This window comes from Pezoporus wallicus, unplaced genomic scaffold (genome assembly GCF_028554395.1).
Source record: "Pezoporus wallicus isolate ANWC-B61680 ecotype Strahan unplaced genomic scaffold, APGP_CSIRO_Pwel_v1 scaffold_6362, whole genome shotgun sequence".
NCBI lineage: Eukaryota > Metazoa > Chordata > Aves > Psittaciformes > Psittacidae > Pezoporus > Pezoporus wallicus.
Genome location: NW_026637663.1, coordinates 3,625,262 through 3,649,964, shown reverse-complemented (window position 1 = coordinate 3,649,964; position 24,703 = coordinate 3,625,262). Strand labels below are relative to the sequence as shown.

Sequence of the window (24,703 nt, the reverse complement as noted above, 5' to 3'; positions counted from 1 at the left end):
ATTTTGGCCCTGCTGTGGAGAGCATGGGTTCACTGCTGTGGTGGGACCAGGCTCTCTTCCAGTGTACCTTATTTGTCAGTCATGATAGTGCAGGCACAGCAGATCTGAGGCACTGAGCCAGATGCCACCTGGAAGCTGAAGGCAGCATTTGTAGTAAGGCTGCGGCACATGATGGATTGGAGATGTATGGTTGCACGAGGGCTCCTGGATGATCCCTTGCTGTGGAAAATGAGCAGGTAAGAACTAGAGAGGCTTGCTATAAGTACGTAAGAATTCATTTATACATCCTACTCCATCCTGTCTTTCAGTGGAGAGGTAGGGATCCCTGGAAAGCCCTTCTGATGTCCTGCCTCTGGACTACAGCACACCTAGTGCAACCCCTGTGTCTGTCTCTTCAGCATGTGTAGTATGAATCTTGTGGCTCTTGATCCTTCTGTATTTTTGGAGTGTAGTTAATGGGGTCAGGATTGTTGATACTGTATCAGCTATATTGGTTTTGTCTTCAATTTTTAAAGCAATGCTTTCTCATTTAATCTTTCTCTGATGCACTGCTTCTTGAATTGTGTGGTTTAATGGAAATTTCAAAATGTTCAAAACAGTTTTCTCTTTATATTACTTAATGGCACAGAATCATTTAGCACTGGTGATTTTATGAACTACATACAGGGCTAGACTAATCTGGTTGTTCTCCATATCACCAAAAAGTCTTCAGAAAAGGTTATTTAGATATTTGGAGTTTTATTCCTCAAATCATGGCACTGACTGTAGGTCCTCCCTCCTTCTCTTCCTGGAGAAGCCTTTTCTTCCTCTGAACTTTTTCTTTTCCATTTTCAAACTTTTCTGTCTTAGCTTCATTATTCTCATTGTTTCCCTTCTGCATTGCTTTGTTGTGCACTTAAATTTTGTTGTGCGCTGAAATGTATTTACTATGTTTTCCCAGTAATCTTTCATGGGTCACTAGAGTAATTATCTGGTGAGTGTTGTCTGGATACAGGCCTTAGGCTTCTGAGGTCTTCTGGTGTTTCACACTTCGTTAAATCATGGTGTTTGGTGCTCCCTTCTGTTTTACAACACATCCTTTTCTACATCAGTCCTAGTTATTTTTGTGATGAAAGGGCTTACCAATATTTCAAGAGCAGACAATAGAGCACCACTATTGAAGATCCAGGTTAGCCTGAGCCCACAGATTGCTAAGAATTAAGGTTGGTATTAAGATATTACTTTGTAGTGCGTGCTGTGTTTCCATTGGTCCTGTTGCCTGGAGCATATGCTATGAAAAAATTTACCTATTTACAGTTACAAAACTGCTGATGCCCAGACCATTCTGAATTGGGTGGGAAGGAAAATTGTGATCAGAAGGACTTGGCAGACCTCTACTCTATCTGAAAACACCATACAGTTTGTAATGTCAATATACTGCAAAGGAATGCTATGATGTGTTAAAATCCTTCCTTTTGATTTCTAAAAGCCTCATGTAAAGTATACTGTACTCATACCCAGTATTTGTGATCAACTGGTGTCTTGCTTCCACCATCTGCTTTTACAAAACTATTTTTACCTTAACAAGTATCCGTGGCTGGCACTGAGTGGCCCTTCGATGTTCAGTCAGTCACAGACAAGAATAAAATTGCATAATAGACTTTTCTTGTCTGATCATAATCTCAGCCGTGTGTGCTGGTGATTTCCTTCAAACTAACTGAAAAAAGCACTGGCACAGGGAGTGCTTGGCTGCAGCTGTGTGCCTGTTTTGTCAGAAAGACAGAATGAAAAGAAATCTTGAGAAGTGTTGAGGTGTTTGTGAAATGGATCTTATGGGAATATTCATAAAATAAAGAACTTAGGTTTTGTTTGGTGGGGTTTTTTTTTCAGCAAAAAAGACTGAGTGTTCTTTCAGGTCTCAAACCAGGTTTTGAAAATGACCAAATGCCATAGAAAACTATTTTGCTCTTCTAGCATCATTCCTCCTGACCACATGAACAATGGAAACACAGCACATGGCCCAAAATAATAACTTATACCAGCCTCCCACATTTTCTTCAGAGAGCTGAAAGATGTCAGCACAGTCAGCATTAAAAAACAAACAATGTTAAGACAGATTCTGCTGTTCCAAACTGCATTGTGCCTCATGTGCCTCACAGAAATGGTGGTGCATTTCTGTCTTCCACCCATGGAGGTAAGGTATGCAAAATGGGATTTTTGCATGAGAATTTGTGGAACTCTGCCATGTAAGTACATTTTGGTATCAGCATGACCCACTACCAAAGGTTACAGACAGCCTGTGTTTGCTGCCTCTCCCTAAGCTTCAGCTTTCCCAATGTAAAGCAAAAAACAGGCCATGTATAGAGAATTACATTTAATCAGACACAGATTTATTGTTCTGCTTGTGCAGAAATTTTAACTTCATGCCTTGCTAGTTATAATGAAAATTCTGAGCTTCTGTTTTTCTTTGAAAAAAAGTATGAATTTTGATCTAAGAAAAATATTTTTTTTTCTTTTTTTTTTGCCATAAGCTTTCACTACAGCAAGAAGGAACCAATTCACCCCATCATCATCAGTTCAGCTGTTAATTCTCATTTTAATTTATGTGGATCTTGCTTTTGTCAAAGCAAATCTTTAAAATTATTTTCTTTATCTGATGTCAGAGGTACTTTGATCTACCATGGTGACAATCTAAAACTTCAGATTGTGAGGCCTTCTTTTTAATGGTGGTACTACTCTATATAGCCATATTAGTGCTTAATAAAAAAACCTAACAACATATATTCATATATTTTTTAGCTTTAGTAAAATATACTGTGAAATTGTAAGCCTGCAGGCCTTGAAATAATAGAATGATTTGGGTTGGAAAGGACTTTAAGATTATCTAGTTGCAACTCCTGCCATGGGCAGGGGTGCGTCATCCTTGACCATGTCACCCAAGGCTCTGTCCAACCTGACCTTGGACACTGCCAGGGATGGAGCATTTACCACTTCTTTTGGCAACCTCTTCCAGTGCCTCTCCACCCTCACAGTAAAGAACTTCTTCCTTATATCTAACCTGAACTTCCCCTGTTTAAGCTTAAATATCTAACTTCATGTCATTTATGGACCTAGATCTGACGGAGAGAAACAAGTCATTGTGTCATCCTTTTCAAAGTTGCTGATGTATGGGACAGTAAAGTTAAATCCAGAAAAACAGATTGGCAGTGGTAAAGTGTCAAGAAAGATATAAATACGTGGCACAATATAGCTCCGCATGGTTTTCACTGGCGTGCATATCTGTAATATATGCATGCCTTGGCTCTGCTTAGTTTTGATTAAAAAAACCCAACAAAACAGAAACAAAGTTGCTTGTACCATATCAGAAATGTTTCATAACTTTTATCCCATCGTATTCAACTGATGTACTATATCCATCACCCTTTATCAGTCTAAGGCCTCCTGCTTTATTTTGGCATTTCATTATGATTTGGCATTTCTAATTTTTCATATTTGAATAGTATTTGTGTCATCTTCCCAGTAAGCATTTTTGTGTCCCTACTCTCATCTTGCTCAGCAAGTTCCTGTCTACATCTGCTTGGTGAATAAGTATTTCACTCTGTAGTGAAATAACTACATTTTGAGTTGGGGATTTTATTCATACATATGTATCTCTATATATGTGTACACACCCACTTTTATGCATTTGATATAATTAAAGGGTGATTGTAAATGACTACACTGTATATATTTTAAACAGATCAAATTAATTTTTGTGTGTTCAGAGAATATAGTGAATTCATAGAATTCTGGTGTGACACTGGGATATTTGAAATTGTGTTGCTTTTTTTCCAGTTGACTAGCAGTTTTAAAGTGGGAACGATAGACTGATTTTGGCAGTCAGTTCTGGCCATATGTTTTTGCCTGGCACAAGTGACTGCTGGGTATTTTCTTGTGTCAGGTTCTTAGAGGTATTTAATGCGGGAATGTTTGTATTTGTTATTTTGTGTGATAGCAAAAGTCGATGTTAAAAAAAAACAACCCATCCGGCAGCTCACGCACATGCATGCAGCCTCCCTGACACTTGAGATTTAGAGCATGTTTTGAGACTGGCGGATTTGCTGTGTTTGAAGATATGTTCCATTTCCTCTTGCCTCCCTCTTGCCTTTTCCACAACTGGCACCAGGGCAAGTGGCGGCTGGGCTGGGGTTGGGCCTGCTGAGCAGCACTGCAGCCCAGAGCCCTGCAGCAGGCAGGGCAAGGCTGGCCATGTGATGATGGGCTGCGCAGGGATGGATCCACCTCCAGGTCAGCGCCAGGTGGCACATCAAATCATGTCCATGTAAGAAGCCGAGGCAGGAACAGCAACAGGCTGGTGTGATCACAGACTCTGCTGTGGTGTTGCTGAGGCAGGGGCTGACAGACCCCAGGGCTGACTGACATGTGCCCTGGGCCCAGTGGGGAGTCCCCAGGGAAGCCAGGCATGGACAGTCAGAGCTGTGTGTCCCCAGTGCCCTCAATGTCTCTTTAGGCCGTTCTGCAGAGCACTCACCCTCCGAAGTCTGCTCTGCTGTTGCAGTAAATTTACTGTCAGGAAGACAGGTCACAGAGAGGAGAGATCCTGCCCCCAGTTCAAAAGGTGAAGGGCAGGAATGTGGCTATCCCAGAATATTGTAGCTTATTTTTCTGCTAGTAGAGAAAACATCAGTAACACAAGTAAATTGGAAAGATGCTAAAGAGACTGTGGCATGTAGCCTTAAAATTGAGTGCTCAGTGATGAAATATAATAAGTAGGGGACTGGAGCACCTCCCATATGAAGACAGGCTGGGAAAGTTGGGGCTGTTCAGCCTGGAGAAGAGAAGGCTGCGTGGAGACCTCATAGCAGCCTTCCAGTATCTGAAGGGGGCCTACAAGGGTGCTCTTCGCTAGGGACTTTAGTGATGGGACAAGGGGTGATGGATTTAAAGTTAAACAGGGGAAGTTTAGGTTAGATATAAGGCAGAAGTTCTTTACTGTGAAGGTGGTGAGGCACTGGAATGGGTTGGCCAAAGAAGTGGTAAATGCTCCATCCCTAGCAGCATTCAAGGCCAGGTTAGACATAACCTTGGGCAACATGGTCTAGTGGAAGGTGTCCCTGCCCATGGCAAGTAGATGATCTTAAAGTCCTTTCCAACTCCAACCATTCTATAATTCTATAATTTCATTTGTGCATTGTGTGTTTCAAAACAAATTGGGACATGATTGTAGTGATACTTGGATCCCCTCAAATGGGACGAGTAAAAGCAAATTAACTTAGACTTTCAAAATCTAACATTAGACCTGTAAACACCAAGGAAAGAAACCATATTATGTGTCTGTTCTCTGGAGAAGCTGGCTTCATCCTCTTCCTTCAAGCAGTGCACGTGGCTGTACTGCATACAGCTACCTACTTGGGCTAACGCTGTCCTGAGCTATAACAATGTTTATTCCCTTGAGTTCTGGCTTGTTTTTATTTCTAGTAGTTCTTGTAGAAATTAAACAATGTGAAAACAAAGGTTTCCATGTCAGTAGATGGGTAAGCAGGTTTTCTCTGGAACTTCTGGTTTTTCTATATGTGGAACTAGTTGTTTCTACACAGACATTCCAATGGTATAGACACCATTTTAATTCGTATTCTGATATGGATTGTATAATTTTTTTATATGTGTTTGTTGTATACTGAACAACTAACAAACTTCATGAAGTTAGAAAGCTCCTTCCCTAGTCAAGTCTGACAGCTGCTTTATTCAATTGTATATTTGTTTGAGTGAGTCATCAGCTATCCACTAATGCTTCTAATATTTAGCAGAATATAGATGCCATAAGAATTATGTGATAAATATCCTGGGGAACTGCAAACGAGCGTAACTGTTGAAATAGTGGAATCTCACTATTGCAGTCTTCACCTTGCAGTCCCTTTTCTAGCCTTAAACCTATTGCAGTAGTTCTACTTGAGATTTTCTGACCCTTACGAATTTTATTTAACTCATGAAGTCTTTGCAAAAATACTGGCACATTCTTCCACAGGAGAGGGGTAATTTAAAAGCTGCAATAATATACATTTTATTTTTAAATCTAATACTTCTTATTAATACAGAAAGCTGTAGCATGTAGCTGGAAATATGTAGAGTTTAAAGAATCTTACCCACATCTAAGCACATTAAAGAATGGCGTAAGTCTATTTTAGATGAAACACAAATTTAGCTTAATTCTATATCAAGAAAGTTCAAGGCAGCTTTGTGCTGACATGAGCAGCCAGTAAATCAAGATAAAAATAGCTAAAAATAGCATTTTCAAGAGACTTTTAAAGGAAATGCCAACATAATTGTAGTGTTGGGTTAGCTAGCTTTGCATTCCTCTATAGAGAATTTGGGTATAGTAAAACCGAGTGAATTATTTACAGGAAGTAATTCACTAGACAAATTTAGCTTCTGTCTTGGATTAAGAGGCATACTTCCTAGGATAAAATTAGGTTACTGTGAGAGTTGCTGAGTTTAAAATGTGCCTTACTGCAATATAAGAAAGCAACTGCATGTGCATGCATATTTCTGGAGGAAAAGTGCTGCTGCACTGTTGTCTTTTTCATTTGCCTCTATTCTTGGTTTGGATTACTTGGTAGCAAGGAGCAGTCAGGAGGAAACTGTTAACCTGTCTATGTACTGGATTTTACTCAGTGTTACATTCAGGTAACACTGGTTGGAATGCTTGTATGGAAATACAAACCCAGGATATCTACAAAGGAGCTGCCATAGTTGTTCGGAACAAAAGTCTGTTTAACCCCAGGTATTACTTTCATCAGCAATGACCTTAAGCAGACTGACCTTTCTGAAGAAGGATGATAGGGCAAACATAGATGATATTTCTCCCTGATGTTCTCACAGCTATTTTTAATTAAATGACATGAGCTTTAAAATGTATTTCCCTAAGAATGGGAAAAGAAAATACTTGTGACAGTATCTGTATCTGTTAATTTTAATGTCCTTGCAGTGATAAGCTTCTTTTTGGCTTAGCATGTGACTTGAAGACATAGTATTCCTGAGCTCAAAACCTATATATAAACTATTTATTTCATAACAGTGTGTATTCTTCTGTCCTTTTCAGTAGGGAGATTACTGAGCTGACTATGCAGTAACTGCCGGTTTCTTTTCTCCCCATCAGCTGAAGTTATTAGTCCTCCATCTACCACTTCCCTGGCAGAGCTTTCCCAAAGGTCTGTTGCTGGTACTGTCAGCAAACATCTCATTTTTTGCCTTTTTTGAACCTAGTTCCCACCAGCTTAATATGATGCCCCCTAATCTTGCAGTGCCCAGCCCCTGCTCAACCTTTCCATGCTCCTCATGACTTGTATAAAACTGTCATCAGTATTTATAGCATTTATGAATACTACTATATTGCTTTCCATAAACAGTTGTTTGAATAAAAGTCAATCATGATTGATACCCAATCTTAAAATTTCAGTTAATAATCAAGGAACAATTTTTATGATACTCATTTAGTGTTAGCTAGAACTAAAGATGTTTCCATCAGAGAGTTTATTCCCTGCTAAGGAGAGAAATAACCTCACCAAGGATGGGGTTTTATAGACATTGTTTATGTCAGATTACTACATTGCTCTCTATGTGTGACTATATCATAAAATCATTTGTTAGGTGAAGGTAATTTACAAATAATCAGAAGCAAGCAAATTACTCTAGCTTAATGAGTTGCCAGTGTAGGCTCTTTTTCTGCTGTGGCTGTGAAGTTGGCTTACATTAATGTGCATTAATTTTATTGCACAAATGCAGTGACTGGGGAGGCCTAATGCTGCCGGTTATCATGGCTCAACAGTGAGTGGTAACTCATTAAGTCATGGTAACTTCATGGCATATACCTCTCAGTCTGGACCTGGTGCAAAATACACAGCAGGTCATTTTGCCAGGAAAACATCATGCTAGTGCATCAACATCTGCAGCAGCAACACACTCATATCAGGGCAGTGTTTAAAAGTGTTGATTTTCCGCCATACAGACTGAATGTGTGAAATCATTATCTCTGAAACACTATCTCACTCCTTGTGTTGACAGAAGAGGTTCTGCAGTTGGATTTCGCTCTTTATAGAAGAAGGGAATTGTTGACAGGATGTTCAGTGCAAGGGCATCTCAAGACGGGGATCTTGCTATCTCAACGTTGTTCCAATTTGTCAGAATTTGGCAGCTCTTTGATGAAGTCGAGAGCTTTCTTGGAGACAGTTGAGGGTATTTTTGCTAATTGATGAAAAGACTATATGAATACCACTTGGGACTGGTTATTCTAATGCTGATGAGATTCTATTTTATGACATATATATGTCAAGAAAAATATCAGGCAAGCCAGTTGGTGAGAACTTTGGACAGCCTCCAAAGCTGCACTTGATGCAGTGGCAGTAGGGTAGAATGGAGCTGACTGAACCATCCTGCTTTCCAGTGCTCCTGGGAGCAAAAAGGGTTGGGAAGGTCTCCTGTTCTGACGCAGAACCTAGATACACAAATCTGTGAAGAAAAAGACTTCAACCAGTTCCAGGCTGCTGGAGCTGCTGTGGAAAGACACTTCAAAGAACTTTGCGCAATGTTGTTTAACCATTTAATTGGACTTTCAATAACATGTGCTGACTGTTTTATAAAAGCCTGACACAGCTCTGAACTATTCTTTAGAGACTTGACCTCAGTTTGCAGAGTCTCCCCATCTCATCTTTTTTGTTCCTATTTAATCTTTTTCTTTACTTCTTTCCCTTTTTGCAATTCCCTTGACACACTGAAAACCAGGAAATAACAATAAAAAGTTGTGGCACAAGATTTACTACCATTACATTATATTGTGTTCTACTACTAGTTTCTTGCGCTACATATATCCTACAGTTGCATTTCTACAATTTACGTTATAGAAATTCCAGGTAGCAACTGATTTTCATTTGGGGCTCATAAAGTGCCTACAAATGTATCTTATGTTCATCAAATATAAAGATTAAAATAATAGAACAGTATCTCACCATGAGATAGAGTATGCAAGAACCCCAAGCATCTGAAAAATATGTTCTTATTTTATTTATTGAAACAAAAAAGATACTTGGAACAGCTCCTCCAGGCTGTTCCTTGAGAGGTGATGTGCAATCGTGCCATAATGGAGGGACTTACAGAACATTTCATAGTACTCTAGCAGGTAGCTAGGATTTTGCATTACCTTAATTTCCGCCTTCTTTTCCTTTATCCTTTCTGTACATTTTCCTGTTTTTAATCTGTGCTAAACTAGTTCATTTTACTGGATAAATTATTAATCACGGATTATGAGAAAAAAATAATATTGAGAAGGGACAGTACTTTCTAGTGTGAAATAGTTTGGCTGTGGATTTTTGAGCGGAGAAGAGCAGTGTTCTGAAGTCATGTGCTGAGCCAAAGAGGTACTGATCACCACAGACAGATACTGTCACAAGACTTTTTTCCCCAGTCTTCGGAAAAGACATTTCAAAGGTCTTGTCATCTGAGCTCAGTAGGGAAAAGGCTTTTAAAAATAATAGAAAAAATTACACATTTTTCACACCATCCTTGTGTTAATCTTTGCTTATATTCTTTTTGTATCTAGGAAGAATGGGGAATAAAAAGTACCTGAAGCAGCCATAATTATCATGGACACAATACAATTGCTCAGCAGTAAGATCTTAAATATGTACATTCTTTTGCAACAGATCATAAATTGTAGGTTGTAGCTTTGTTTTGCAGTGAAGCAGGATTGTCTTAGTCACTACTTTAGGAAGAAAAAAAATTGAGTAGTTTCTGTCAAATCTAAAAAGGAAATTTGTGTTTTGTATGTAGCAATGTAAAAACATCAACAAGTTTCTTTGCATTATTGGCACAGTTCAATTGTTTTGCTTCCATATATTGGGACTGTTCCTTCACAGTTTGTTCACAAGCAAGGCGTAAGCTTCTCCAAAATGCAATATTTATCTTCTTTATTCAGAACTAGAAAACCTGTCAGATTGATGGCAGTGGTGGTTAAAGTGTTGGCACTTTTGGTATAATTCCAAAGAAAAAAGGCTGCTGAATGCCAGGGCTCCGAGAAATGGCCTGTTGAGATCCAACAGTTTTCTCCAGCCTGAAATTCTGCAGCTCCCCTCCAAACCTGCCCCATGTACTTGCGTCTGAGTTTAACCAGTTTGTATCTACCTTTGCTTAAATTTCAGTTGTGTTGGTATTAACATGCTGAATTGTAAACACGCACAGCTGAGATGCACATTTCTTTCAGTATCCCAGTTACATGTGTAGCAACTTCAAGCGTAACGGATGGACCCATGGCCAGGACCAGTATTGTCTTGAGCTAAAGATTGTCTTGAACCCAAGATTGTCTTGAACACAAGATTTTAGTCACAATCATCCTAACTTATTTTCCCTTCACTAACAATTCTTTTGTTACTTCATGGGGAAAAGTTATTCATCATATTGTATCCTAAGTGATTGAATTGTGCTGCTGACTCAGTTTTAGTAGTGGATAGGAATTGGGAAATTCGCGTGAAAATATTCAAAACTTACTAAACTACAAGTATTTCCTTATGTAGCACTTGCTGATCCTTCCAAACAGGAGATTATTACTGTCCAACTGTTAGATGTAAAATAAAAATCATTGCATGAAGATGAACACCTTATGTATCTGAAAGATGTAATGAAATCTTTACATATTTCTTTTTTATTTGCTCCTTCAGTTACACTGCTTTCCTTCATTCAGTACTATGCTTAACGTGTGGACTTGAAAGTGAGATTTTAAAGATATACAGAGATTGAAGTAGATGCAAAAGAGATTTACAAAAGCACCTAGGTGCGTCTTGGTCCCGGTGGGAATCTGATCTTTGTGATATTTACAGAGATTATCATTTGGCATGACAGTCAAGTCTCACAAAGTTTCCTTTTATCAGACAAGCTTTATTGCTTGTCACCTCTTACAGATGTGGGAGTAGGAGGACTGATACAAATGGGCCCTCCTTTTTTCAGCTTTGTTTAGCTACTTCTTAATTTTAGTAACTTGATTTATTTCTTTTGGATTTCAATCAGCAATTTAGGCCTCATCTTCTGTTAAGCCAATACTAATTTCCAGGACAAACTTTAAATTCTAAGACTTTTCAAAGTATGTATTCTTTGGAAGAGGTCTCAAATGTCTGCATAACTTCACCTGTGATCCCTTGAATAACGTGTTCTATGTATCAACTTGATAGTGATTATTCGATTGAGGTGAAATGTCAAAAAGAAAGTAAGTTTCTTTTACTTAGAAAGAAGCTCAAAATATATTAATTAAATTCTGTTTTTATTCCACAGACTGAAGTTTTGTGTTTAATCTTTTTGTGCTCTGTGCAAGTAAGCAAAGGTCTCTTCTGTTCTTTTACATTAAAGAGGCTTTGTGGATTTCAGACTTCATAATAGAATAAACGTGTTTAAGGGCAAAGTATTTGTGAATTAGAACTTTCCAGCAAGTGAAGTTTGACATTCTAGCATTTTTCTGAGTTAGCTCTTCAGGCTTATAAGACAGTAGTGTAATCTTTGCTGTGGTGTGCAAAGTGTTGGACTCATGCACCCGTTTTCCACATTTGCTTGTGGTTACAATTGTGAGACTGAAAATTCCACTGCCTCATATAGGTTGGGAAAAGGAGACTGTATCTGTTGGAAGTGGATAAAAATAAACTTATTTGAGGAAAGGGATGGGAATTGTTGACGATGAACATGAATTATGCTTGTGGTAAATGTGTTGGATTTATACTGTCCTTAAAAATGCTTTATAATCAATTTAAATGACACTTGTTTATGCTTCTTTTGTGAAGCACTTTCCTTTTGCTAACACATTTGGTTTGCAGTCAGTGTACTTGCTAACTATTTTTCATTTCCTAAACCAATAGCAGTGGATTTTGTAAGACTGAGGGAGATTATTTATTAGGAAGAAACCTTTGGAGATGCACATTGTGCATTTTATGTGTGTATGTGAACATATCTATATAAATGTCTAAATGTATGCATATATGCCATAGTCAGATAGTCAAAGCTTAGCATATTAAAAAAAGTTCGTTATTCTCCATTGATTTAACTATATATTTTGCTACCAGCCCAGATAATGTTATTTACAGCTGAGCATTATGAGTATTCCTGGAAAAGATGGGGAATGTTCAGTTCCCATTGGCTGGAACTCCTTTTTGTCATATAAATCCTCCCTACCTTTCCAAACCACAATAAAATCCAAATTCTGCTGATTTTACTGAGCTTTTCATAGTTTAGCTATTTCCAGAACACCTTTAAATAGAAATCATAACCAGTAACTCAATGTACTACAGGAGACTGTGTAGCACACTGCAGGGCATATGTACTACACCCTGCCTGACACAACATTATGCAATCTTACCTTCCACTTTAGTATATTAAGAGGGTATTTTCAAGTGCTAAACTTAAAATGTTGTGTTAAATTTTGCTGGTATATGGCCTTGTCCCTTAAAGATTAGACAAATCTGAACTGAAGATGTGAAATTGGAGATATTTACAACCTTCATTGCTCAGCAAGACAATGGCAGCATTCTCAGCCATACTGAAATGGTCTTAAAATACCTGATTTTGGAGTGGTCGGGTAAACTGTGTGTTTGAAAACTAACAAGAAATACAGTTTTCAGTTTTAAAAAGAGTTGTATCTTGAAAGAATATAAATACTTTTGAGCTTATGCTTCTGTCAGTCATCAAAAATACAAAGGAATAACATCTTCAGCTAAAGGATTGCAGTGGGAACAGGAAATAAATCTTTAAGACTGGTTGTTACAATCAATACCCAAGTTGTTTAGGTGACAGGTGCCCACTGTCTAATTGATAGAAATTTTTTGTTTTATACTGGGTTTTGCTAATTCCTTTGCTTCCTGCCTGTGGAGCTATTGGTTGAAGCAGTCCTCGGGGGACATGTCTGCTGTTCATACAGTCTCTGTGACTGGTATGGATGTAATGGGTTTTTTTCCCCTTTCATAGTTCTTGTAGTAATTCCCCTGACCATGGGCTCAATGAGCGCTTTCAAACTCCTTACGGAAAACACCTCTGCCAGCTGAATGGCAGGAAGCTTGTATGTTTGTTTGCCAGACTTCACTGGCTGCATAAACCAGTTGCTGCAGCTCTAAAAATGATGTGACTGGTGCTGTAGTGATTTTCTGCACTGAAGGTGGATGCCAGCAGGAGTTATGTACTGCTGATATTTTAGTGAACTCTGAAAAGACCATGCTGTAATACTCCCAAACATTTCTGCTAGCGTGTGATTTTCTCTCCATCATTATCTTCTGTAGAATTATATCTGTGGGAAGCCAGTTTATATCACTGTGCTTTACTGTGTAACAAGGAATTGGTTTTCCCTTGTATTATTTAATATATATTTGGCTCTAAAGCCTACCTCAGTTTCCTGCAATAGTTCGTTACATGCAGTGGGCAAGAGTGTGAGGGGGCACAGAAATCGTGTGTGGGCCATGCCCACTGAGGTTAGGACTGAACTGAAATGTATTTTACCAATTAGCAACTAGTTAGACAGCTGCCTAGCTGGGTCTTTTTTGATTCTGACTGTTCTCTAATTTCTAGCACTGCCAAGGGTTAGAAAACATGTGGGTTTTATTTATTGATCACTAACTATTCTGTGATGGGTTTCAGAATGTTATACTGGAATATTAATAGCTTTTCTCTGAAATTAGTACATGCTCCCTGAAATAGAAGAGTAAGCCTCTTGTAGTCACAAGTACAAACTTGTCATGAGAAATGTTTGCTTTAAAAGGTGTTTTACTCTTTTTCAGTGTTCGTCAGGTTCAACTCTAGCCATGGTTTCCCTGTGGAGGTTGGTTCAGATGCCAGCATCCTCCAGCTGAAGGAGGTGGTTGCCCAGCGACAGGGAGTTCCAGCTGACCAGCTGCGGGTGATTTTTGCAGGGAGGGAGCTCAGCAATGACTTGACACTGCAGGTAAGTCTCCCTTGGTAGCTTTGCTTCTGGACTGCTGCCAGCCACACTGCCTCTGCCTCTAATGCTGCCAATCTGGCATTCATGCCTGAGATCTAATAGAATAAATAGTGCCTGGGGATCCCTTGAACTTTACTCCACAATGCTTCATTAATTCTGACCTTCTTAATTATGCATTAAAACAGCAAGCAGGAAGGATAGGGGAAGAGAGAGAATACGAGAGAGAACATGAGAGAGAGCTGTGCCTGGTGAATAAATGTTTACTGACTACAGAAGCAAGCCATGCACATTTTCTGTATCTGTTCAATTTCTATCTTATTCCATTTGAATCTTAATGAAGAAGGATGTGAATAAATTGCTCTAAATCACTCTGCACAGTCATCACATTTTATAGAATTTGTAACCCAATTGTGACCCCTGGAGGATAGCTACAGGGCTGCCGCTGCTCCATGTGCGGCTGCGCCTGTGCAGGTGAGTGTGCTGCTGGAGGGATGGTTCCAGATCAGAAAGCCCACAGAACTACTGAACTCAAAAACTCTATGAAGCTAAGAGAGGAGCAGAGAGCATGGAAGAGCGGCTATAAGTAGGTATCTGAATTTCAGCTCCTGAAGGTCAGCTAATTGTTCTCTTTAGAGAGATTCAGCGGGGTGTTCAGCTGTTGTAAGCAGTAGTAAGCATGGAAAGATAGGTTTAGTTTTCTCTTCCTTGTTACCTTTGTTACTATTGCCAGTGCTGCAGCAGTTGCTTTATAAATATATTTATTTATCCGGTGTGTTGGTTTGGGAGTTCACTCAGCCAGAGCTTAGCATAAGGTCACACACATTTAAGACATTTAGGGAACTTTGGGAAACCTACTGGCCTCTCGACAAAGTACAGATACTGATTTAATGAAATTGTTGTCCTTCTGCAGTGGTATCAAAAAACTGCAGATGCAGTTTGTAGTAGTGCATGTGATTATATAAACGATCCCTCACAGGCAGAACTATTAATTGGCGCTCATATTTCAGAAGTACTGCTTTAGAATGGCTGCTAAGCCTGGGTACAGAAGGTCACTACCGTATTGATGACCTATCACTGTTTCTCCTCGATTATGATATTTTTTGCTTTGCAAAGGGTTTTAGGGAGTTCCAACACACAAAGGAAGGTATGGAAATGTGAATTGTTGTCAGTCTCCAATACATCACCTGTGGATAATATTGATGCACATATTCATGGTATAAACAGCACTGTGCCTTCAATTACTTATATGTGAAAACAGATATATGAAAATGCAAGAAAAAAAATAATGTGAACTCTAGAAATTGTCATTTGCTGAATTTGATGTCTGTGTTGTTCTGTCAGAAGCCTCTGAACCATGTAACATTTCCTGGAAGCTGTAGGTATTGCTGTTACTGCCATTTTATGTCAGCATGAAACAGATTTTGAGCCTACTTTTGCACTTGCAGCCAAGTTTGTTATCAGCTACAACATAGAATCTGTTGTCAGGGTAAATTAAAAATTGCTTTTCAAGTGTACAAGTCTGCTGATGATTTGATTAATTTCATTTGAATGTCAGAATTACCATGTGTAGCCAAGAATTTTTATTACTTAGGAAACTGAACCTAGACTCATTGCTTTGACTTTTGGCTTCTAAAGCAGCTAGGAAGTTCAGAAGCTGTTTCAGATAGTATAATCCAAGCACCTTTATTTATTTGTCTTCAATATTGCAAGCATTAATATAATTAGCGGCATATCAACTGTATTTTTATTCTTGATATTTAATGAAGTGTATTTTACTCTGCTTCTGTGTTTGCAGCTTTTTCTGTCGTATATTTGCGTATGTGTAGTTCTTTATTGTGGAAATGTGTCTGCATAAAAAGAACAGTTGAGGGCTTGAGATGTTTGAGTTCCTATGGTAGGCTTTTGGGGGCTTTTTGCATAAGGAACTGAATGCTAGTAAAACTTGAGTGCTACTGAAACACTAACTGCTGGCATTTATGTTTCATCTGTAATTTCGGAGTGAACATCACATATGAACAAATTAACTAGCTCTTGTTTTCTAGGCCTAGGGATTTGCATGCAGAATAAAACAAAAAACAGATTTGTACTGAGTTGTCACTTTTAAGTAATTTCATTTTATGGTAATGTAGAATTTCTAGTAAGTCCATTTTATCCTTCCATTTTTCATAAATTACTTTTGAACTTATTTGTCTTAGATACTGTTGGAGAATGTAGAGGTCAGGAAGGAGGACTGAAGGAGTATTACAGATAATGAGATTATAGAGGACATGGGAAAAGCTTGCAGGATAATTGCAGCATTATGGGGCAGGGATATAGGAAATACTCCAGGATAGCAAACTTTATTGGTTTCACAGCTCACAGAACAAGTAGATTTGGACTGACAGCTACTTTAGGATCTCAGGCAGCTAATGCAAAACATAACTGAGAATGTAAAAGCTGCATTTATTTTTCTGTTTGGAGAGAAGGAAAGATCTTTCATGGTAGCTGAAACCTGTAAAACAAACAGAAAAAGAAGATAGAATGGAAAAACATTAAAGGGAAATTATTATAAAAAAGAAAGTTGAGGTCTTAAATAGGTGATTTGATACCAACAGCAACCGTAGAAAAACTGTAGGAAGATGTGTGGAGACATTTAATTTGGTACCTCAGATAAGTGTTTTGTCCTTGAAAAATAAGAGGAAGACTAGACACTGATTCTGCTCTGCACAGGGGAAATCAGTGTCTTAGCTAGTGACTAAGGGGCAAGTAGTGGTATTAGAGCCATGGTAAGGAAAGATTGGTAATGACTGGATGAAGAATGAGGCCTGCAAATTTGGATCTCATAAGAAGGAATTAGAGCAATAAGCTGCTTGCTAAAAGCACAGCAAATGGTGTCACTGTAAGGGTGCTAAATATTCTGAAAAATGATGAAGAGCTCCCTGCTGATTACAGTTCACTTTGGCATGAATAGAAGTAATTAATTAATATATGCCCAAAATAGGAATTCTTTCAGGCAGCTCTCAAGAGTATATGAGAACAGTGGTAAAATCTTCTTGTGCCAGTCATAAGGGAAAAAGAACAGAGCCGTAACGGTCACCAAAGGAATGAACAGGTGGTAGTTGCGTATCAGGAACACTGTAGTGTTGCAACAGGAGGTGACTGCTTATAATAATATTGTCCTTGCCTCCAAGAATAGCAAAATTAGTAACAAACCTTCTGGAAGTAAAATATATTGATTGATGATTTTGCTCAATGTGCACAATTTGAAATTTACTACTGTTAATAGAAGCACTATTATATTAATACAGGCTTCCCACTCAAAATTCCTTTGTGTGAAGAAGCTCTTTGCAAACAGTTTGCACGAGATATTCCCTGCCTTGCAGAGTTTACAATCTAAATGAGTAAGGCAGACAAATGATGTGATGGGAATCAGTAGCTTGGCTTATTCACAGTCAGTAGCAAAGTAGGGAGGGTAGAATTATGTCTTCTGTTTCCCAATCCATTACCATTTCTTTTTGATGGTGTTTCTGGTGTCCTCAGTCTCCACTGGGACAGCTTCTGAATCAGAGTTAGCTTACATTTGACTGGAGCATAGGCTTGAGGCTTGGAGCATAGGCTTGAGGCTTGGAGCATAGGCTTCTCCTGAATTTGGCTTTGGCTGCATCCATCCATATATGTGCTTTCCTGAAATAATTTATACACACATTCATGAAACAAACAAACATGACTAGAAGTGTTGTTAAACACTGGCATGTGAGCTGACAGGCGTAAGTGAAAATGAGTGAAAAAGAGTGGCATAACTGAAGTGGCAACATAGATTATAATCTCTGCAGAGAAGGGAAAAGAGCAGTGGTGGGGGAGAAATTGCACTATGAGTAATGTTAGTGGGCTGCATTTTGAAAGTGATTTGGAAAGAGTATATTTCGTTTTGGAAGGGTTTCTGAGATCAGTCCAGAGGGCGCCTGGCTCTACTGAAAGCACTTTCTGCTGGTGTGTGGAAAGCTCAAGGACAGAGGGGGCACTTTGTGACATCAGGTCTCAGTTTATATCTCTCACATTATAAATATTTATGAAAATAGGGTATCATTAATACTATTGTTCTCAGTGATCAACTTTTTTAGCAGGAACAGGTATTTGAACAATAGAACATTGCATTTTATTGAAGAAGGACCTTGTATACCTAAGTGTGTGGCACCTTTCTTACTGTAAGCATAGCTCATTATCATAGAGCTTCCAGAAGTTCTTGTATTTCCCTGTTTCAGTTTACTGAAGGTACAAAGGAGAAACCAGGTAACACAGTGCAAAATATGTCCTTAACCAACAAAAAAAACAAACCTCCATGTGCTTGACTTTAGTTATAAACCCATGAGCACTAAGATTAGAATGGGTCTTTTGACATACACAACAAGTAGTGCTTTTTGTTACGACCTACATTTTCATATGTAGGATACCAGATCACTCACAGAATGTCTTTGATATTTGGCAGTTTTATAAGTTATGGAATACAGTTGAGCCAACATTTGCATATGTAAATGCTGTTTGGAAAGATTTGCTCACAGAATCAATCATCATATGTGAAATTCAAAGAGAAAACAATTATTTTGTGTGTGTGTTTAAATCAGTATTTTGGATCAATATTTGATTGACCTGTGGATCTTTTCTTATTTGCAAAGTTGGAAGAGATGTATATTGTACTTCGAAACAGAAAAAGCTAGCTGAAGAATATTTAGGTATGTTATAGTAATAAAGGAAATCTAGAGATGTTGTATGTGTTGCGGGTAATATGGACTTGGTTAAAAGCGTTCCTGTCTTTTGATAGCTGCAGACTTACTATATGTGACAACAGAGACTCTATGTGTTGAATGTTTTTCCAAGATTTGCATTGGGCCTTTTGGTATTATACGTCCATAATGAATGTGGACATATTTCTTACGTGTGTTAGCTGGTCTACTGATGGTTGAGGAGGATGTGTGATAGGGTTTTCTTTGCAAACTTTTTGCAGTGCGCGCTCTCTACAAATTTGTATTTAATTTCTAGAAGGGTTTGGTACCTAAGTGAATTCTGTGTTGTCTGCTAAATCTGGTGCATGGTTCCCTGGAATAGGATTTTGGTGCTAGTATTCTTACAGGAGTCTTATGGACTCATAATATTTCTGAATGACCGGTGTTGCCCTTTTAGAATCAATTCCAAATTTCTAAATGAGAGTTTCTTTTGTTTTCCACTTTGCTGACAATTTCAGTAAGTTGGGAGTCTATTATAGAGTTAATTTCCATTCCATCTATGATTGTTATTACTTTCTTATATGTGAAAACATATTCAGGCGGCAGATGAATTTTTTTTTTTAGCTTCATTTCTCTTAGGCAGTTAAAAGTCACTGTATTGAGGCCATTAAGTGAATTTTACAAAATCCATTTCTGAAAGAGCAGTTGCTTTGCATGGGACTGATAGAGAAACTGCAATACTATTTGCACGAAATACAGTTTGTTGATGAGAAACTCCTCCAGCAAACCACTGTAGTTCTCAAGGTATATATAGTGTTTCAGAATGAAATTATCTGAAAATGGCCCTAATATTAGATGTGCTTTTGTTTTCTACCTGAATACTTGTGTTAGGCACTTTTTGAACTTTTCTTTCTCATCATGAGTATAATCCAATTCATACATTTACAGTCCTGTACATTGTTTTGATTCAGAGCCCCCTTTAGGTAAACAGAGGGATAATGTGGGTGTAAGATAAAACTTCAAAACACTGTAGTTGTTGGAGTTGTGGCAGTGAGTAGTAACTTCTGAGTTTGTTAATCATGACAGTAAAAGAAAGGTCAGCCCACATCTTTCATTCATCACATTTCTAAATGGCTGTGATGTAAAATTTCTTAGCACATTGCACAGCATTACCAAAACCTATAGTTGAATTAGCAGAAGTTCAAGGGTATGGGGGTATTTCCTTTCTTCTTCCTCCCTTTTCCTCAAAAGAAAAATGTGCTATTAACTGTTCTGGTAGATTACATTCATAAGGATCAATAGAGATTATGTATTTTCTAATTCATCACTGGATAGAGCAGTCACTGTCAAACATTTCTATTGTGTTAAAAACCAAGCAAAAGTAGGATTTATTTAACACCTTACATACTGATAATACTGGGTTAAGAAATGAGAAATTGGGACAGAGTATCTGTGAATTGTTTTTTAACATTGATAATTTTGTGCCTGGAAAATAAAATTATAAAAGAAGAATGGAAACTTTGGTGTTGGAAATATATTTAAAATAGCAGGTAGCACACCAAATATGCCTCTTCAATATAAAAGTGGAATGTAGTCCCTTGACATTGTAATTTCTTTGCTTTAGTTTTAATTTTACTAATTTAGATTTTTACAGCTCTGCTCATCTGAGATATCATCTGTAATACTATAAATATTTGTGATTATCAAGGTCACAAAGCTATCATAGTGACAGAATTATAGAATCATAGAATACCAGGTTGGAAGGGACCTCAGGGATGATCTAGTCCAACCTTTCTTAGCAAAGCATGACCTAGACTACATGTCCCAGCACCCGGTCCAGTCAAATCTTAAAGATGTCCAACACTGGAGAATCCACTACCTCCCTGGGAAGATTATTCCAATGGCTGATTGTTCTCATTTTGAAAACTTTTCCTCTTGTGTCCAGTTGGAATCTTACCAGGATAACTTGTGCCAATTACCCCTTTTCTTTTCCATGGGACTCCTTGTAAAAAGGGAATTAAACTTTGTAGTCACCCTTTAAATACTGGAACATGGTGATAAAGTCTTTACCAATCCTTCTTTTCTCTAGGTTGAACAAACAGAGTTTTCTCATTCTTTCCTTATATATATGACAAGCTTCCCCACAGTATTCCAGGTGTGGCTTGATGAGAACTGAGTAGAGTGGAATAATGGCATCTTTATCTCTGCTGGTGATGCCCTTGATGTAACACAGCATCCTGTTGGCTTTCTTGCATCCTGTTGGCTTCTTTAAGCCCATTCTGGATTTCCTTCTTGTTTTATTTTTGCTTTTCAAGCTTTCCCACTCATTTTAATTGAAAATGTGGGAGGGAAATATAAATGCTTCATAGCTGGCTACAGTTTTCATCATAGATGAACCTTCATGCACTAGGAGACATATAATTATTCCTGTTATGAGTGGTTTTGATGGAGGGGGTAGGGAGGGAAGAAGAAATCAAAAGGACAGAGTTTTTCCATTTTGACAGCAAAAGCCCAATGAAAGGAAATAACATTGGTCATCCTAAAAAAATAGCACCAACACAGGCTTAAAGAGAAAGAATACAATTATTTTAGAAGTTATTGAAGCAAAACTAGGCATATATTTCCTTACATATCTTTTCATTGGAGCAACCCTCAATGAATTTACAATTCCTAGAAGCTTTCTTATGAATTCTAAAAGCCTAGTAAATAAATAAATGTGAAGTGTTTAAAAAAATAAAAAAAACAACGAGCAGAACAAAGCAATGCAATTTTCTCTCCTCATTTAAACTAAATAAAGCAGGAAAATGTATCTTTTCCACAAATGAAATAATTTTCACTTTCCTCATAATACATAGCAGGCTGTTACTTCATTTTATCAGGTAGAACATTGGCTCTGTTGATTTAGTGAAAGTGATGCCATTGACTTTCCACGAGCCAGCATTCTCCCTCTGATTCTCTCTTCCTCTCATTTTGTCTCTCACTCATTCTCTCCCTCTTCTTTCTCCCTTTGTCTCTTACACACATATGCTGTACCTTCCATTCACAGAAGTATGGATGTGACTCCTGCTGATTCCAGTTTCCAGTGCTGTTCCTGAATAAGTTGACCATGGCTTTCCTCACTTGTACTGCTTTTCTTGTTATTAGTTTCTCATAGATCAAGTAACTTTTCCTGCTTTCATTTCTGCATCTTCCAGTCAATTCCAGTTCTTTAAAATACTGTTTCCATCCAACATCTGTTGCCCATTGAGGTGTTAAACCAGCGTAGGATAGTAATTGTTCTTTCTAATCTTTCTTTCTCTAAGTCTATGAAATAAAGATGAGGGAGAAAATGAAAAAAAATAATTTGTCTTGCAGATCTGCTCTACCTGTTGACATTTTCTTCTGCTTATGGTTTCTGTCCCTCGTTGGATGATGTGCTTCTGTACTAGCTGTCGACTTCTTTGTTTTCTGATCTTCTTTATCTCACCATGAAGCTGATAGATCTGCAGGAGACTATAGAGCTACAAGATAATCTATAGGTAGGCCTGCAGGCCTTGTGGGAAATCTCAAGAGAATTGTTTTAGAGAGCTGTTTTCCCAGCAGGAAAACATCTAGGTCCTCTTGTGAGATACTGGAGTTAATGCATATCTTCATATCAGTTTATCTATATGTGTGTGATAATGCATAAGAAATTATCACCATATTTCATGCTATTTTGAAGAGGTATGTAAATGTTGGTGATTTTTTGGTTGATGAGGTTGCACTTCTCATGAAAAGAGACATGACACCACAGTTGCTAGTTATATGGTAGAATTAATATAAAAAAGATACCAATAATGAAACATCTTTAAACTTCAAAAACTTTTCTAATACAGTTTTTCTCTATTAACTATTTGATATAAAACAGCATGATGGAAACATATAAAAGTTTTATTGCTGTATATTTGGTATTTGGGATATACCAGAGCTCTGACTTCATGATTTGCTTCTTATACAGCTCATCCCAAATTGTCCTATAAAATATTTTTACTGTACTAAGTTAGCATCTTTAACATAGCAATCTATTCATTTTTGTCTTTCACAGTATGCAGCATACTGAGAGTACAAAACAGGCAAATGTATGCAAGTATGTTTAAGTGCAGGAAATAATAGCTACTTCCCTCTTTAACCAAGATCATATAACGTTTATTCCTGCCGTATATTTGTTACCCTAGAGGGTGATTTGGGGTCTTTGTTTACCATTTATCTTACATCAGTGTGTTTATTACTGCATCTTAAGCACATGTAGTTTAAAGTGTCTGAGCTTCAGGAAAGGAAGAATCAATCCAATTTTAAAACATCTTAATGTTTTTACTGTCAAAATTTTATAGCAAAAATGTTTCAATGACAATAAATAAATTAAAATAACCAATTGGATGTATGTCATTGGAAACTTTATGTGACTGTGTTCCCTTTTTCTTTATTAATAAACAGTAGTGCATTTCTCCTGAATGTACTAAGATGCTGAGCTTTAGGGTATGGATTTTTTATGTAATGTTTTATGTAATATTTGTTTCTGGGCAGCAAGTAGTAGTGGAAACTTCTGTTAGCTTTCTCAAAATGATTTTATAAATTTTTGTGCTGTCGCTATGGCAAACACAGTAAGAGAGGAAGTGGTGCAACAATGCAGCAGAATAACAAGGGGAAGAAATAAATGCCATGCTGACATAAAGATTTCAAGACTGAGTATCAGAAAGCTAGAAGGATTGTGGGAATTTCAGATAAAAAGAGTTCAGGTAGACCTGAAAGGTTTAATGGACAGTGTTATTCTTAATTATATGGCATTTACTAAATGTGAGGGAGATTAGATAAGTCCATTATACAGCAGAGTTTGAGAAGCATCTCAGATTTTCCTATCAGGCAGGAAACCAAGACATAAAGTGAAGGTTACGATATATTAGAGATGGCTGAAAAAGCAAGGGAACCCAGGGAATTGGATTGCAAAAGCTTATGAATTGATGGCAACCACTGGTAAGCCCACATCTAAAAAATTTCCACTAACTAGTGGAACGGGAAATTTTCCATGTTTTAATATAATTTGCAATGTAAGGCTATTACATAAAGAACTACATTCAAGGCCCGACACCTAAAATAACAGAAGTGAACAGGTTATTGACTTCAAAAGAGGTGTGGATTATGTTAAAGAAATCTACCTGAAGTGGCTGACACACTCAGTGGGTCACCAGACCCAGCTGATTCCTTAAATATATCATCAGGTGAGATTAAAGACTTCACCCTTGCAAAATTAGTGATTTATTTTTTTTTATGTTTTATTTTCTTTTAATTAAAAAGACAAGAAAATTTTCAGTACATTTTAAAGCAGTGAAAAAAAATCCAAACTGAAGAACAGTAACCCATGCAAGTCTATTGCCTGGAAAACCAATTTAGGAAATACTCCAGCTCATTTACCTGACTTGAGCTATGTGGTGAATGCAACAATATATTGAAACAAAGTATTACACTTAAACTTGCTCAGCATACTCAGTATTCCTATTTAGGATGAAGGCAGATACTTAAAATTGCATATATATCCTGTAATTCAGCAAGGCAACTGAAGAATTTCTCAATGCACATGTGCATTCAATTCTAAATACATTATAGGGAACAAGATTTGTGGAGGTTGAACTGGTAACCATTGTTGATGTGGTGGAATATATTTTCAAACAGAAATGTTAACCATGTAAGCACTATTCAGCCAGCTAGGCACTTAGCCTTATTATAAATTAGAGCTATGAGTTTTAATTCTGATTTCAGAAGAGTGGAGAAACTGGCTGCAGTAACACTTAACTACCCATATGCCTGAAATGATTTGTGTGCTTGCTTTTCAAAGGTCTATTCTGTAAATGCCATCCTTTATCACTGCAAAGGTAATAAAAGCAGCATCCCCAGAAGTGTTCATTTCTGATAGACTTCATTGCTGATCTCATCTATTTAGGTGAATGCAAATGAAAGTTCTCTCTTCTGTTTCTCTGAAGGATTGATGCATTTCTGACTGGTGAGCCCTGCACAGTGTCAGTCTCCAGAAACAAATGGAGGAACATTGACACAGAGT

At 37.7% G+C, this 24,703-nt stretch overlaps 1 protein-coding gene across 2 annotated transcripts in view; it reads left to right on the top strand.

The window, feature by feature from the left end:
* Positions 1-24,703, top strand: part of PRKN (parkin RBR E3 ubiquitin protein ligase) — a 728,786-nt gene that overhangs the window by 130,543 nt on the left and 573,540 nt on the right. For both annotated transcript variants that reach the window (XM_057406909.1, XM_057406908.1), the window contains exon 2: positions 13,773-13,936. In XM_057406909.1, coding sequence (XP_057262892.1) covers positions 13,773-13,936 — 164 coding nt within the window. The remainder of the gene's footprint in view (positions 1-13,772; positions 13,937-24,703) is intronic.